The sequence below is a fragment of the Cryptotermes secundus genome, unplaced genomic scaffold, assembly GCF_002891405.2.
Source record: "Cryptotermes secundus unplaced genomic scaffold, Csec_1.0 scaffold2392, whole genome shotgun sequence".
Lineage (NCBI taxonomy): Eukaryota > Metazoa > Arthropoda > Insecta > Blattodea > Kalotermitidae > Cryptotermes > Cryptotermes secundus.
Window position 1 is genome coordinate 49,240 of NW_019733893.1, and position 17,863 is coordinate 67,102.

A 17,863-nucleotide genomic window follows, 5' to 3' on the forward strand; every position below is an offset into this window, starting at 1 on the left:
CACAATTACTTACCATGACTCTGGAATATGTTCTGCGATGCTGTTTGCATGATGGAATGCTGAAAATTAACAAAAGACTACACTATAACAAACAGCAACTGAGAAAACCAGGATACAGAGTGAATAACTGAGGTGTCTGGCATGTTTGCAATGAGATGTTTCAAAATTCTGCCTATTAGCTTCCACATGCATGCCATCTGTCCATGTGTATGTAACAACTTAGGTACAGGTGAACAAATTTTCATCAATTTAACACTGAATAGTTTTATTAAAATTTGTTGATACAATCCAGTATTTGTTATAGGTGGGCACAAATGACTAACATTGCATACATGAAGACATAATTGCATTTTGAGTTTAACTCACTAGACATTTATCAGAATAACACATGTCTTGAAAAACTGCTGTATGGGAAAATGAAACACACATGTCATGCCTAACACTTTCTCCACACATCTTATAGTTCTCAAGACAATTAAACAAAATGGAACAAATGTGTTATGTGTACATTTCATAACTTGCTGATTTATGGCAAGTATTTTGCTCTTCATCCTATATAGACAGACTGTGAGAGCTTTCTAGCTCTCTGCCTAATGACTACAAGTGGCCTGGTTCACTGGGGGGAAACTTGCTGGTCCTTGTAGTTAATCACAGAATTTAAGGATCTTACATTAAACGGCAATAATGCTACTCTTGTCACTGAAGTTCATGTGGACACATGTTTATATTATTAAAGTTACAAAATCGAAATCTCAAAAGTTTGGTTAACATATTTCACGAAAATTTGGTAACTGTTCCAGAAATTCTGGGCAAGACACACAGACCCTAATAAATGTGATGTGTTCAAACAAACTTACCAACTTTAGCTAGGCCAGAAACCACAATGAAGACAGCAAATGTAAAGAATACTCCGATCTCATCCCATCGCCAATTGGCTACATGAATACCATGATGTTCTGTTTCATGGCTACTTGAATCATTTGTCAGTAGTTCATCTTGTGACAGTCTGTTTGACAACTGTCCTAACCTTTCAGAGATGGCATTACTGTAATTGATTGGTGGTTTACTGATGCTATCCCAGTCTACTTCAGAAACATTTCTCTCTACAAGGCTTCCTGACAGGCAGATAAAATATTCTGCCAGAAATGTTATGAGTGAGATCCATGCTCCAGACACCATTATACTGAAAAATAAATCAGTTCATTTTATGTATTAATTCTGCCTAACCAGGAAAATTGTGAGTGGAATAATCAGGTTTCTGTTTAGGAATTGATTCAGCCTATGCATTTGAATACTATTTTTGTGCAAAAATGTAACATTATATTAAAGTCACAAGCAAGTCAATGCAACTGATAGCTGCAGCTATAATTATTTTTATGTACTGGTCAACTAGAATAGTTTACATCCTGCGGTTACAATAACATTTCTGCCTAAAATTTATTACATTACACTGCAGTATGTGGGGGCATGCAGTAGCATAGTTGGTTGAGGCACTATGCTACAAGCCAGAAGGTTGCGGGTTCAAGTCCCAATGAGGTCACTGCACTTTTTTCAATCGACCTACTCCTTCCAGCCGCACTATGGCCCTGGGGTCAACTCAGCCTCTAACAGAAATGAGTACCAGGAATATTTTTGGGGATAAAGGGCAGCCAGTGTGTAGGGCTGACAACCTTGACACCATCTACGAGCCGACTGTCTAGAGAATGTGGGAACCTCAACAGCTCACAACCTTATGGGCCTCCACAGCCTGTTACAGGGATACCTTTACTTTACTTACTTACTTCACACTGCAGCATGTATTATATTATAGTGTGTTATTACAATATATAATATTATAGTGTATGATACTGTATTATGTTATGTTATATTTCACTGCATGGAATTGAACTGAATTATTGTTTCTGTTAAGTTGTACTGTGTTATGGCTTTGTGTAATACCATATATTGTGTTATGTTATATGAATATTACATTGTAGTATATTATGCTGTACTGTATTGTGTTAGGTTTACATTACATTACATTATGTTGTATTGTGTTACAATTATATATTATTTATATTACATTAGGTTGTAATTATAATGTATTGTGTTATATTTCATTGCAGTATGTTACTAATTACACTATTATGTTGTACTATTATTATGTTATTATGTATTATGTCGTACTATGACAGTGTACTGAACTGTGTTATAACAGCCATAACACATTAATTGATGTGCTCTGGTATGTGATACTGTACCCTAGCCTACATGTTCTTGGTCCTCTGAACTGCTGTGCTGCTGCACACAAACTGACAGTTGTTCTGTGACCTTAACTTGCCTACACTCAGTCAGTTGTGTAATTGAGTCTCACTATACATTTCCAAGGTCAACATGTGGTAGGTGACCACAGAAGATAGGCATGCAAATATTGACTGCTCAAAGGGAACAACATTACAATAAAGTTTAGTGAGTTGCTAACAGGAGGGTGGCAGAGGTTGCTAAAGTGATACACATATTAAAACTGAATAGACAAGAGTGTAAAAATATGGTACACAGGACAAAAGTAGCCCTTGAAAAAATTCTGACTGTAACATAAAGCTCTTCAAAGTGGAACAAAAAAAAGTCTCAATGGAAGAAATTACCTTGTAAGCATAAATGGGTTAATAATACTAAAATGGATCTTAAAGAACTAGAGTGTGAATGTATAGACTTAATTCAGATGGCTCAGGATAGGGTCCAGTGGTGAGCTCTTGTGAACATGATAGTGAATCTTATCAGTCATGATTTTCCTTAAAAAATTGTTTGTTTACTAATTTCTTTATGATTCATTTAATGGAACTTTCAATAGCTCAGATTATATGTTGCCAGGCAGTATGACAGTAAATAATGGATTGGAAAGTAGAGAAAAAAGTGGGTGTGGCATAATTTGAGTTACTATCACAAGAGCTGGCAGGAGATACTGAGAAAAACCAGAAAAACTTCAATCAGGATAGTCAGTCTTTAGCCAAGATTTAAACCCAGGACCTCCTGAATACAAAGCAGCCACATTAACAACTTGACCATAATGTTTGGAGAAAAGTTCTGTGAAATGAATCATAATGAGGCTACAGAAAGGGCATCACATTTCAATTATAAATACTGTCAAATATGCTTCTGTCGTGGTGACAATATTACGATGTTTCAGTATGTATGTGGTACAGCACAATGCATATTAGAGAGAAGGGAGGAGAGGAACTGGACTAAATGTACAGGATATTGGTATAAGTGATATGGGGTTACTTTCATTACTTCTTTGAAACGCGAAGCTCATCTAAATAATTTTTAAAAAATAAATTCCTACCTCAAAGAAAACACACTGTCCTCCATTACAAGAGCTAACCAGTTAAAGCTATTTAGGGAAATAATCGGTGTTTACTGTGAGCATCATGTAAAACACATAAATACGATCTGATGGGAGAACACAGAGTCTTTTCAATGCACTTTACAGTGTTAAATATATATTTGCTTCTAGCATAATTGTTGTTCTATGCAACTAAATGGAAGAAAAGTCCACAGTTTCTTCTTTCTTCCTCTAACAACTGGACATACTCTCATGTGGTAAATTTTTGCCCTGTAACAATTGAATGTAGGATATTCTATTTTTAAGAAATTTGGAAAAATTTTGTTTGATCTTCATGTAAAATATTGGGTTATACTTGGTGAACAAAGCCCAAAATTAGGTTATCTTAAAAATTTAAAATATAGACTCCCATTACATTATTTTAACAACCATTAGTTACATGAACCTTCCACCCTCACAAATGTTCCCATGATCCATTTCAATATTATCATCTTCTCCTTCTGGTTCTCCAAGAATTTCCCTTGAAGATTTTGTGTTCTCATTGCTGATCCCATTGTAGCTTCCTTGGTTACAATACTCTAACAATACTTACAAAAGAGATCTCTGTGCTGAAGACAGTAATTGTTTAAAAATATATTATACAGCAACGCCAATCTCTTAATGCATGAATTACATGCAACAGAAAACCAGCCTCTAATTATCAGCCAGAATGGACTATGGCAGGCCTAGCAGAACGAGTACGTTGAAGGAGTTCATGGGCCACAGTCTGCATGTTTTGACCCTCACTCACTCACTCACTCACTCATGGAGCTGAGCTTTTCTTGAGAAGCTGCCAATTGTGCAGCTACTCAAGAACTTCCCAGCATTTTATGGAAACCGAAGGTTCATTACCATGTTCACAAGAGCCCTCCGCTGGTCCTTGTCCTGAGCTAGATCAAGACAATCCATAACATCCCATCCTATCTCTCTAAGATCCATTTTAATATTGTCCACCAACCTACACCTTGGTCTTCCCAGTGGTCTCTTTCCTTCTGGCTTTCCCACAATTCAGATTTTGTTAACAATATTTTGAAAGCAGAATATATTTGGTTTCTGAAAACTTGTTAAGGATCCAGGATACTTCAGGTGACATAGTGGTGGACTACAGGCTCAATGGCCAGGGTTTGATTTCTGGCATGGGAAAGAGATTTTTCTCTCCTCCAGAGCACCCATATGAGTTCTGGGGATCATCCAGCCTCCAATCTAACAGTTACAGAAGGTTTTTCTCCATGTAGGTAACATGATTGGGGCTTGGAATTGACCATTCACCTCCATCTAGTGCCGAGGTCAAAAATGGAGCTATACCTCCACCCCCCCATGCATCTTCAAGGCATGGTGAACAGTTAATTATGGACAAGCACAACTTTACCTTTTACCTTTAAAAATTTACACTGTCATACTGAAAACAACACAACTTGTTAATTGAGCTAGCTAAGTTCATCTTTGAGTTTTTATGTGGCAAGTATCTGCTGTCTTACACATTTATGATTGAATGACAAGGCCAAGTGATTAGCATTCCTAATTCATATTTTGGAGGTCTCAGATTGAAAATCTTGGCCTTGAGTTTCTTCTTTATATTCTTCAGTACCTCCAGGTAATTGCCAGGACAGTACCACAAATTAGGGAGGTCATGACCACTTTCTTATGCATCACTACTAGTTCTTTATTCCCTGATTCACCTAGGGATACACACCCTTGAATCACATTGAGGAACAACATTCTTGGGATTTTTGTGAAAGAAAAAATTACGGCAGAAAAGAGTATACCACCTTTTACATATTTTCTTCCCATAATGTAGGAGTTTAAACATTTCATGAGTTACAACAGAAACTTACCAGTAATTTACAGACATGAATTCACAACACAAACCACAGGTTTCCAATACCCTCAAGCATCAACCATCACCACTGAAGAGCCTTGTGTTATTTTAGGAAACCTGTAAATCCACACAGAGGCTGTTTAAGCAAATGAACATATCACATCAGCCTCTCAGCACATCAAGATCATCAGAGCTTATATCTACATGTCAGTCATTTGTCAGGATGATTCATCTACAGGTTTCATAAGAAATCCACTGTGTATCCGTTAACCTATCAGTCAACTGTAATAAGAATGAAGAAAGCTAACAATTACTAACCCTTATCATTGGATTTATCTTCCATACTTCAAGATAAGCAATGTCAACAATTGGGTAACAACCTGAATGACATTGAAATATTTGTTCTTTAATTCTATCAAATATCTTGCTAACTAACAGATTCCATCTTGAGGGGCCATTCGTTACTTAGCTGTCCAAAACATTCCTTGTCTCTTACAGAACCTGAAGATTCATTACTGTATTCATAAAAGCCCACTACTGGAGATCAAATCAGGTAAATCAGGTCCATACCTCGACACTTTTCCAAGATCAATTACATTATCCTCCCATTGCAGTTTAAGCATCCAAAATACTCTCCCCCATTCAGGGTTTATGTGTGGTAACAGCAGATGTCTCTGATGACCACATGTATCAATAAATATGACTATTATTTTGGGTGCTGTCCATCATCTTGTGTTCTTTAAAACATATTTCAGAACCTGGAGTTTTTCTTCATCACTTCTAGGACAGGAAGGGTTCCTACAGAGGTCCAATGATTGGGGCTGGATCTTTCTCTAACAGACCAAACTGAGTAGGAACGTTCCCTTCCTAACAGATGGGGGATGAAAACACATGCAGTTTGCAGGTGGGCAATATCCACAAAAAAGTATGCACTACCGGCACTGTCCATACTGCTGTCGAGTTGAGCACTCTATTATTATTTATGGAAGAAATCAAAGAATTAAACTCCTCATTATGCAAGTTTTTACATCTTCTTGCACCTTTCTCTCATTCCCTTCGCTTAGATCATAATAAACAAAAAGTCTGGAAAACTAGTCACCTTCTTTCCTTTCACTACATATCGAGTATCTGCTCACACAGATCACATACAGAACACCACGTCCAACAGTTCTTCTGTTGTTGCATGTATACTCCTTCCAATGAGAATATCTTTACCCAGCCATTGCCTAAAAACAGCCATCTCTTCTGGCTCCATTATTCCAGCTTGTTGGGGAGGGGACAGAGGGCAAGGTGATCTCATGTGCCTTCTTTTATTATTTTTCAAAATAAGGAGGCTAAAAAAGTAATGTAACTATGAACAACTTTATAAGAGATTGTACCTTTCTTTATAATTTGCTTCAAGACCGTAAGCTAGCCGGTCATGGTAGCCGAGCGGTCTAAGGCATGCACTGTCTCTGCTCTCTCGGAAGCCAGGATCGTAGGTTCGAATACCACTCAGGAAATGGATGTTTGTGTGCGTTCTTCTGTGTTTGTGTACAGGTAGAGGCCTTGCGACGAGCTGATCACCTACCCAAGGAGTCCTACCGTATGTCTAAGGTCTAGTAAACCGAAGTGAAACGGTGAGTTTCATGGGGGTAGGGCTAGGTCCAAATGAGGGCTGTAGCGCCAATGAAAGGAAAAAAAAGGCTGTAAGCTAGTATGATGTACCATTACATTCTATCAGAGAAACAGCCGTGCATACAAAGACCGATACATTTTATGCCACAAATGTGTAGTTACCTGTGAATGTGAGATATTAGTAGCCCAACCACACAGTGCAACATAAAATCTATTGATTCTGTGATTCCATATAAGCTCTAGTGGCTGGACCTTGTGACCATAGAAGAACCGACCATCATCTTCTCAGGATGGACTTTTGGTATATATAAAAACATAACTTTCCTGTCTCCCATTTCTTATCACAGACATATTAGCCTAAACTTTCCATAGCCTCTCTTCTTATGTTTACCAGAAAAATATAAGTAGCAACAGAACATCCACTCATGACCAACTGAGTACTGTAGCCAACACTACTGGTCTAATAAACTTTTCTAACCTCTGCCTGCTTCAGAAATGGTGAGTCCAATTTTAAGTGTCAGCACTTATAGGACATACAACCCTAAGAAAGGTGCCTGAAGGCTGTCTTTGGGAACTACTCAATCCAAACAATACAAATCGGTGTGACAACCTAGCAATCCTCCTCTACCTTTATCAGAAGTGGGGGAGGGGAAATGTGTACCCCATAGTGCATCTGGATGGCCATCCTCACCACAGAAGCCAACCACCCTACCTATTGTTCCAATAGGTCCATGATTATGAATTAAGGTTCCACTCAGAACTTCAAACACTGCAAGCACACCTGGGCTGGTCCATGTGACTTGGCGTATTTCATCAGTATGTATAAATAAGTACTCTTGTGAAGATTACTGTCATCTAGCATGTGATGCTGTGTAGTCCAGTATACGTTTCGGGGCAAATTGCTGCCTTCATCTTCAGGACATAAATCAAGTAAGGAAAGAAGTGGTATAAGAGGAAGGTTTGGCCTGGAGCCCTGAGCAAACCAAGATCAGTAAGGAGTACAGCGGAAAAAATGCTGGCACTGGGGCATCACGGTCATGGCTGTGGGAACCAGGAATCTCGCAGTCTCCTAGTACTTACTCACTTAGGATGAGATGGGAAGAATATGAAATGCATACACTTTTCATTGGAAGACTTCATGAAAACAGATCTTATTGGAGACCTATGTAGATATCCTAAGATACAGTTAAACTGGATCTCAGATAAACAGGAAATGTGAAATGGATTGGGACAGGATCAAATCATATGCTTTTGCAATAATGGTGACAAAATGACTGGGCCCATAATGGTTGGGAATTTCTAGATTAGCTAAACAGCTTCTCTGAGAGGATCCTGCAACAGAAACAGTTACTGGAATGGCTATGATTAAAGACTGTGAAAAGGATTTTGTCTTAAAACTGCCGTTTCATGGGATGTGACACCGTGTATTCTTATAACATCCCAGAAGACTGCAATCCCAATATTCACCACACTGAAACCCTCACAGAGGACTGTCTTCATCATAAAATCGAGCTAGCACAACTGTACCCCATCTAAAGAATTCAGTGATAATGAAGTTCACAAAAAAGAAGCCCCTGGGCCACAACAAACAGAGNGGGGGTTGAGGTTCTCCCAGTACTGACTATGAAAGGCAAAGTGTTCTGGACTGTGGCAACATACAGTCTGGTAGAAGTTTACTGACACTTCAGAGAATGTAATGCCTGCATTTTCAGGGTCTCTACTTTAGGTTGCGTCTTGCTAGTTCCTTGCTTGGCTGACTCTTCGACCCTGAAGATGGAGGTAATACATTTCTCCAAAATGTCATTGGACATCTTCCAGATTATATGGCACCACATCCCAGGAAACAGTACTTTTCGGTTGTAAGGACGCAGTGAGAAGCCAAAGTCCTCACTGTCCTCACTACTCCCTTCTTCATCCTCCACCACAGGTTCATCTGAGTTCATACATTTCTGATGAGTCATGGTGAGCAGAAGACTGGCAAGGGGAGTCAGAGCAAGTTTCGTGGAATGAAAGAACTACAACAACTAAAAAGAGAGTAAAATATACAAACATTTCTACTTACAGGTCACAAATATGGGTCCAAAATCAGAGAGACGAAAGTACATTGAAATGGAATTCATCAAAGCAAATTACAGGATACAAGAATACAAATGGCTGAAAAATGGAATTATAGAGATACAATTGTATCTGAAATGAAACATAATACAGTAAATCCTCAGATAATACCTGACATGATAGGACTGAACGATATGTGGAACTGGGCTCATTCAGAAGGGCAGAAACATGAGACACAAGAGAAACTTGTATAAGAAGAAAATACAAGGCACGCATGTGCGCACATATAAACAGGGACATTTTACATTTAGTAAACCCTAAAGATATGGAATCTTGAAGGGCTGGAAACTGTTAGAATTCTACAAGGGACGGGAACAATTTCTGAATAGGTTGGGTTCCATAACATTACATATTTTATTGCTCTTTATACTGGTAAAGATGTTTATATTGAGAACCAAACTGCACATTACTGTAGCAGTTAAATTTACTGAAATAAATGAAGATTATAAACCTGACTCTTGAGAATTAGAGTCCTTGTTTTGTTCATGAAATCAACTGCATCCATGAACACTTTGGACTTCAAGAGTTATAAGGCCATGTGGTGTGGAGGAAGCCTGATGTTTCCGAGGTGATACAACCCCTATCATCAGAACCTCAAACTCATCAAATGGATCTGGATCTGTAACATTACTAGCACAGATCCATTTTAAACTATCTTCATGAATGTACTTCATGACGATTTTATTTGAGAAGAGTGCAGCAGAAATCATTTAGAATAACATAATTTATGTAAATCATATCTATAGAGTAGCTGATAAAATTAATAATCAGAGATTTGTTCCAACCATGTATCTGTTACACAGTGAATAATTTTCTCTTTTGCACTCTGATCACCTGATGCTTAACAATGTCACAACACATCAGAAACCTTTTACGTGGAATATGTTCATTAACCCCTACTGTTCAGATGTATGGGATTTTATCATCCCTACCCCAGTATTGGGCCGCTGGCAGCCATATTTATTTTGGAAGGCAAAAGAGAATTTCCCAAAGAAAAATATGGCACATACAATTGCTGCGAAAAGAAAGCTATCAGTTCCTCTGCACTGTACTGCAGCTTAAAGTACCACACCATGAAGACATACAGGGAAGTACAGATACAGTCCCATAACATTCTGAACCTTACCGCCAGACACATATGCGCAATTAAACTGTGAACACAGCCCATCAACTCACACAAAACTGCTTCTCCTTAACCCATGTAAATGGTGCCTTGGCACCAAGCATGCTGGTGTAGCGATGAAGTTTGAGATTTGTATTCCAGAGGCTGAAATGTCAGAAATGTTAGAAGTTCTGGCTGCTCTAAGAATTTCAGTTCATTCCAGTCACTGAATACAAAGAAGAACTGAATGAAGAGATGCATACGAACATTTTGTGACCTCAACTGTACATGCTTCCTGTAACTCACACCCCAGAAACAAAATGCAGCTTGACATGAACATGTGAAAAATACTATATGTACTCATTCCAGAAATCTGGTACAATATAAAGTGACTGTGGCTAATTTATTGACCACACTGTATAGAAACAAACGTCCCAATATTTACAATAGTAAACATTCTGTATACAAACTGATTATGTACACATCACACCACACTAGCTATCTAAAAGCACAGCAAATAACAGGACTCTCAAGTTCTGGAAGTGACAGGATTATAATAAAGAGCTGCATGTTCTGTTACACTTGCAGCAGTTTTTATTTTAAACATTTACAACAAAAACTAACCCTCTTCTTGTTCAGCCAACTTCTTTTTCTTCTTCTTTTTTTCACTGTTGGTTTCCAATTTAACAAAGGAACCAGTGAAAGAATCATCAGGCTCGATTCCAGACTGATCAAAATCCTTGGACTTTTTCTTCTTTTTCTTCTTCTTTTTGCCAGACTCTGAAAGGGACAAAAGCCTTAACAAACAAAAATAAAAAAAAGATTAATCACTTCACTGACTTATTTATGATCTGGGCCTCTTCCACAGATGCCAAATGACAACAGTACTTTCATATCTAATGTCATGTGATTGCAAAATAATCTGAATGACATCTAAGGGTTTGGAAGTAGTTCAATTGTGTCAGGAATACCAAAGAAATCACAATTCAAACCAGGTACTTCCCAATACTAGCCTAGGGTTATTCCTGCTCCATATGTTGTTGAAGCAACATGGCAACATTTTTTCTACACCTGTATATTAAAGAGACACTAAAGATGGTGATGCCACTGCTGATACATGCAACACAGAGGCTATTGTAATACCATGAATGGCTGACAGATGCTGCTCTAAAAGGCTGGCATTTGCAGCCAGATGCTAATGAAAGCCTCCATCAGAGATGAATAATATGGCTTAAGACCTTGGGGCAGGCACGTGGCAACAGCAAACAAGTGCCAATAGTACCACACACATTATATAGGACATCCAAATTCATTATTGACATGCCCTAACCAGACATCTTTTAGCAATATCTGTACTGAAATGTAGAGAATGTACATAAATAATATACAGTTTGGAATTAGAGGCGAAATGTAAGCCCAACTTGTCCCTGAGCTTAATCAAGCACCAGGCCATGAACACACGTGTTACAGTGGAGGTAAATATCCAGTCTTCCTTAACCTTCAGCATTAGGAAGGAAGTGACCAGCCTCTCATTCTGGCTGGCCAAGGAGAGAGCCCCTAGTATTCACTTGATAGGAGGCTAAGTGGCCCCCAGAGCACATTCCAAATGCAGTGGTGAAAAGAAAAGGTCTTACTGAACTTCACTTCTCTGGTCAACCAGTTCAAAACGTAGTCAATATATTGAGTGAGATATGTTGAATCCTTACGAGCCAAAAAGAAATGACAGAAGAATAACGTACTCAACAGAGTGATGCATACTATACAAAGACAACAGGGAAAGTACAGCCAAAGGCAGAAGATTAAAGAATGTATGACAGTCTTGATATATATGGAAGAGTTGTGTGAAAAACAAACAAATGAGGAAATGAAGAGAAAAGAGAAAAAGGAAAATCTGTTATTGGTAAAACTGTAATTCTATCATTTCTTCATTTCTTTAATGCTGAGAAACATAGTGTCCCTTCAAGGAAATACATTTCTCCACATGTTATTTGTGTGCCTGCCATATGTCGAGACTCGTCAGGGGAAGATGCAAGCTCTCTTCACAGTGACAATTTTATCAAATTTAGATGCATTTCCTAGGCAACCACAAGCTGTAGAGTTATGACATTCAGCACACATCCAGGTGGGGGGGGGGGGGTGCTCTGTAGCTACTGCCTTCCTTCTGCAGCCATTTACCACATTTTTAGCCTACTTTCCTTATTCCAAAAAAATAAAATGAGGCTTATAAGATCACCTTGCTGTCTGTGTATCCATCTGGGTCTCTCCGTCCGTCTGTGTATCCCCCACTAATTTTTCAGGCTCATGGGATAGCCTGGCTGTCCGTCCCCCTTTTGCAGGTAGGTAATGAGCTATCTGCATGTATGTTTGCAACCCCCCCAACAGATTTTTTTGTTTTCTGTGCAGTCTGTGTCACATGAGAAGTGACTATAAGAGGGTGTGGGATTGGAGACTGCATTTATTGACCACTTACAGAACATAACTACTAGTAATTATAACGTGAATGCTATCTGCACACTTTACAAATCACTACTGCACATGCTGACTCTTTCCGGTTTGCTGTGTCTTCATCAGTTTTTCTGTGGTAACAGCTTCTAACAGTGGAGATTCTTCTGCTTCCATGCTCACTTTGTTGCCTGTTGGCTTTCAGCTGCACTAACACTCTCTTCACAGACCCCATTACAACTCTCTCAACTCTTACTCCTACTGTCCTTCTTACACCAATCTTGGCACAGAAAACACTTTTTTGTTGTACTCAAATCGTTTCCATGGGAACATGTTTTTTTCGCAAAGACGTTACTCAGTAACAGCTGCATATATCCACTTATTAAGAATCTGTTGCCTAGAAGCAGATGTTGCTTCATTGTCTGTTTCATGGTAAAGAGCCTACAAGCTACAATATCAAAGAAAAGTAGGCCGTTAGTTCTTTGCAGAACTTCTTGTTACAAACTGTCTTACAGAAATTGTTAAAAATATATTTATAAGCAAATCACAGCAAAAGGAAATTACCAGACACAGTGAACCATCGGTTATATGCCTGCAAATTTCATATTCGTAGAGTTTACGGCTACTTAGGACAATGCATCCAAACTCAACAAAAACAGTACCATGCAGACAGGGAACTCATACTTAAGATCAGAATGACACAAACAAAATGAGGAACTTTGCCACTGGAGTTGCCATTTACTGGCTGGCAAGACACAGCTCGAACTTCTCTCCGTTTTCAAGGCTTCTTGACCTTCCAGAAACAGGGATCCTAGTCTCATACCTACTATGGGGTTGGCAGCCATATTTAAATTCTAGGCAAATGGGGTTAGTACTGAAATCCTGCAATGCTCAGCCAGGTATACAATGCAAATGTGCATTCACAACAATGAAGGTCACTAAAGGTTAATCAGTAACGCAACAATGCTCCTGCACAGTTTGCACACTGCACTCACCCGTCTCCCCTGTCTCCATTTGCTCCTCCTCCTCCTCCTTCACGTCTACACCATCATTTGAACAAACACACAAGACAATGTTCACCTGTTACTGAATCACAAATATTGACCCTACACGCAATACATGGAGTCTGAATGATGAATTTCTTACCATATGCCATGCTTTCATCATCTGCAGGTTCACTCTTAATTTTCTTTTTCTTCTTCTTCTTACTGTGTTCTTCCCCCTGTCCTGCAGTCTCAACATCATTTACTGTTTCGTGTTTTACCTTCTTCTTCTTTCTTGGATGAAGTTCACCTGTAAACACATGTATCTTATGAACACATACACAAACAATTCTGCACTAGAAAACATGTTACTACCTACTGCTCCAATGTACTGAGTTGCAGTCTTTTATCCCACTGGCCATCGTGTCAAAGTACCCTGCTCCCACCGCAGCAAAACCAGGCCTCCCAGTTTTCAAGAAGCAGTTCTTATAATTGTGTATATTTCAGTATCACATCAATAAATCTTATTTCAAGAAAGATTAGTCTTCTGGGATGTGATGCTATGTAATTTAGTAAATACATATCAATATTTTGGAGGTCACTTAATTTTCTACCCTGAAGTTGGAGGCAGCAGGTTCCTCCAAAACACTGGTACCTATCCACTACAGGTGTCACATCCCAGAAGATTCAACTTTACGATTCAGAGCCATGAGAACCTCAAACATAAAGGAAAAAATCTGCCAATGGCATTTAAATACCACCTCAAATGACTGGATATTTATAAAAAATAAATTTGAAAGGATATAAAAGTAATTGGTCATGGCGTAATTTTAAGGTAATAGCCTGGCATTTGCCTGGAGGGACTGGGAAAAACCACAAGACACCTCAGTCGGGATAGCTGGTAACCCAGTCAAGATTCAAACTGAGGACCTCCTGAATACACGCCAGAAGCGTTACTGCTCAAGTGCTGGGGTTCCTCATGAAGACGACAAAACCACTCAGTGTGCACACACTTGCCAGAACTCTATACTGAGATGTGTACTGGTGTGATCACACACCATACAGCACACTGCTAAGCATGTCACATTTGTTCATACTCGTCAATTTTTTTACAAAATAAATATAAACATATAATTAATTCTTACACTTCAGTAAGAGCTTTAGTGACTTACTTTCATCAACAATTTCTTCAATGAGCACCTTCTTTGGAGATTCTTGCATTTGCTCAAACTTCCTCTTCTTTGTGGGTAGTGTAGAGTCAGCAGCAGTTGGGTATTGTTTCACTTCACTGCACATGAAATAAACAATGAATACACACTGTGAAAGGAAACCTGATGACCTCAGTACCAAAACACAACTACCTCTGCCTGTATAATTCAGGTAAGGACTACTGTCTATAAATCTACCAACAGTAACTTTAATTGTTTCTTGCATCCTGTTGCATCTTATTCAGGCCTGAATAAGATACAGCATCGAATAAGTGAAAAGACAAATATCACTGCGTGTAATTATACAGCTGTGTTCGTACACCTGATGATGACCTCTTGAGGTCGAAACATGTAGTGTAATAATAATAAAAATATGTTGTGTGGTCGGTAAAATTGACTCTAATACTACCAACAGTAAATTTACCACTATAAATTAAGCACCATTTTGGACCAATTCAGATAGTTCTCACCTCTTGCTATAATACTTCTCGAACTTAGCCTTCGCTTTACCCGTACCACTGATACGACGCAAGTTGCCTTCTTCTAGGAGACGAATGCGAGCTTCTACTTTCACCTTGTGTTCAGCACCCAAGTCCAATGAGCAGTCTTCCCCTAAGGCATCCACACGAGTGGCCAGTGCTGCTTTGGCAGCCAGCATCCTCGAAATCTGTGAAAAAGGTACAGTGCCACATTCATACAGGTGCATGCCTCACTTTACATTAATCAGTACAACACTGAAAATCGGTCAAAATTGGCACTGCATATCTTATGGCTTCTAGAAGACCAACCAACCAGATGTTCAGGTGTGTGTGACACTCCTCCCACCTGATCCAGCTGCGGACATACAGATGGCCAGCAGAACTGACAAGCTCATGTCCTAACAAATTACTAAATGAACCCTGACATTACTGAATTGCGATCAATGCAACTGAATTTCAACTGAGGGAGACACTTCAAACAAGGAGTATCAGGGTTTGTATACACTCAGCTAGAACAAATTTTAGTAGCACCCTCCGCTGTTATCAGGGGAATGCTCAAGCCTCGAATCCATTTCATTGTTAGTCTGTGGGCGGAGGCAAAGTGCTCAATGAAGAGATACTAGATGAAACTGGCACTAGGCTTTAAAGTTCTCCTCTAAGAACCCCTCATAAGCCTTGCGAAGGAGACAAGGATTCAAGTCTACTCTACTTCAGAAGAACTTTTTACTCTGCTTGTTGCTTGCCTCTTTCACCTGCTCTTAGACCCTCAAGAGAGATGTACAATGTTCCTCTCCAAAACATCGGGAGATTTCTATCATAATGCAGTGCATAATGTCCCAGATGATAGTACTCTCTGAATAATGTATATTGTCCATATGGGTTTTCAGCAGGGACTAGGAGAGAATGTTCACTAAACAAGGAAACACTAAATCAGGATTTGCAAATAATCAGGCAACTGTATCTCAATAAGTGACTGTAGATTTCCTTCACCTTTCCTTTATGTATTGTGCTTGTTTGCCCAACAAGAGTACTATGATATATCAACCCATATTTTGGTGTGTCCTTCTTTGTTTTCAAGGCACGGAACAAAGCCTTCTCTGCTCCAAGGATCTGTACGGTAGAAGCAGGATGCTTTGCCAGGTTGATGAGGGAACCTGAGGAAAAAGCACAGAAAAGTGTTAACATCTTGAGAGCTGTTGTGAACGGCAGAAACAAGGAAACTGCATGTGTTGCAAAGTTGCTACTTTCTGCAACAAGAAGTATGCATGACTTACTTTCAGAACGCAACAGATAATCTTACCCCATCCTACATTTCAATGGTGTCACACAGTTCTCTCGTGTTGTACAATGTACGTATGTCCCACTTACCCGCATGTGAAATCAGCCTTGCACCCACTAATTCTCCAACTAACACTGTAAGGTTAGGAGCCATGGCTATCATTCTGCTACGCAAGTAGTCGTACAGCTGCGAACGATACGACGAGATCTCAATCACCTATAACACAAACCTTCATGTCAATTCTACTTGTGGTTTACTTAATGATCCTTTCAGTAGCTCACACTATACAGAATCAAGTGGCAGAAAGACTCTGAAAGGATGTGGAAGAAAATGGTAAAACGAAATCCAAGGTATTATCTCAGTATTCCTTCTGAGGAACTGTGGAAAACTACCCAAAGCATCCATTATGACAGCCAATGCCTCAGCCTGGATTTAAACCAGGCACCTCCTTAGTTCAGGTAGCATAGTTGGTTGAGGAACTATGACACATGCTGGCAGGTTGTGGGTTCGAATCCTATTGAAATCATTGGATTTTTCAATTGACCTAATCCTTCCAGCTGCATTATGGCCCTGGGGTCTGCTCAGCCTCTAACAGAAATGAGTACCAGGAATCTTCCTGGGGGTAAAGGGCAGCCAAGGCATAAGGCTGTAAACCTCACCACCACTTGCAAGCCAATAGTTTAGAAATGTGGAAGCCTTGATGTCTCACAACCCTATTGGTCTCCACAATCTGCTACAGGGGTTGCTTTACCCTTATCTCCTGAGTTTAAAACGGCAGCACTGCCTCAACCAACTTACTCACTGCATCAACATAAGTAAGTAAAAAAGTAAAGCTATCCCTGTAACAAGCTGTGAAGGCCCATAGGGTTGTGAGATGACGAGGGTCCAACGTTATCTAGACCAGAGATGGCCAACTGGCGGCCTGCTGGCCGCATCCGGCCCGCGACTTGATTTACTCCAGCCCCCCGCCAAGTCTCAGGTTTATTTTAAAAAATCTTAACTTCGTAAGCTCTATTGGCATAGAATTCAGTTTTAAATAGGACGTTTCATTAGCTTTTAGCATTTTGCAATTGAGTGTATACGTTCTTACCGAGTTGGACAGTTCAAACTGTTTTCTAATAACTGTGTTCATGTCATGGAAATCCCAAGTCCCCCAACCCTACTTCTGTAGGGCGATAACACTGAAAGGAAGACCTTAGTGGTGAAGGACTTATGACACCTTCAAAATAGTAACCATTCCCAGCTTGCTCGCGGGGATGGGATATTTACCGTTTCTCTCAGCGTCCTGGCCTTTCTTACATGCCAGTTCTAGCAGAAATGTCTCCCAGTTAGTGCGATTTTAGAAAGTGAAGTGTGATTACAGAGTGTGAGTGTAGAACTGTTTTTCAACTAAAATTGTGTTTGAAGTTATTGTAAGTGATACAGCATGTCAAATAGTAAATTGAGAAAAGTTGATAG

At 39.4% G+C, this 17,863-nt stretch overlaps 2 protein-coding genes across 6 annotated transcripts in view; both read right to left on the reverse strand.

The window, feature by feature from the left end:
* Window positions 1-6,512, reverse strand: part of LOC111868361 (sodium/hydrogen exchanger 1) — a 52,263-nt gene extending 45,751 nt beyond the window's left edge. For 3 of the 5 annotated variants that reach the window (XM_023858940.2, XM_033753020.1, XM_033753021.1), the window contains exons 1-3: window positions 5,197-6,512; window positions 858-1,183; window positions 14-59 (exon numbers count right to left, since the gene is read on the reverse strand). In XM_023858940.2, coding sequence (XP_023714708.1) covers window positions 14-59; window positions 858-1,183; window positions 5,197-5,213 — 389 coding nt within the window. In that variant the 5' untranslated portion in view covers window positions 5,214-6,512. Of the gene's footprint in view, window positions 1-13; window positions 60-857; window positions 1,184-2,240; window positions 2,347-5,196 lie in introns of those variants that run through there. The other 2 variants (XM_023858941.2, XM_023858942.2) reach the window with 2 other exon arrangements.
* A 2,830-nt stretch (window positions 6,513-9,342) lies between these two features.
* LOC111868366 (nucleolar protein 58) overlaps window positions 9,343-17,863 on the reverse strand; it is a 17,493-nt gene continuing 8,972 nt past the window's right edge. Inside the window, exons 6-12 of the mRNA XM_023858951.2 lie at window positions 16,495-16,621; window positions 16,117-16,280; window positions 15,118-15,314; window positions 14,612-14,727; window positions 13,601-13,749; window positions 13,452-13,506; window positions 9,343-10,794 (exon numbers count right to left, since the gene is read on the reverse strand). Of these exons, the coding sequence (XP_023714719.1) occupies window positions 10,634-10,794; window positions 13,452-13,506; window positions 13,601-13,749; window positions 14,612-14,727; window positions 15,118-15,314; window positions 16,117-16,280; window positions 16,495-16,621 (969 nt within the window). The 3' untranslated portion in view covers window positions 9,343-10,633. The remainder of the gene's footprint in view (window positions 10,795-13,451; window positions 13,507-13,600; window positions 13,750-14,611; window positions 14,728-15,117; window positions 15,315-16,116; window positions 16,281-16,494; window positions 16,622-17,863) is intronic.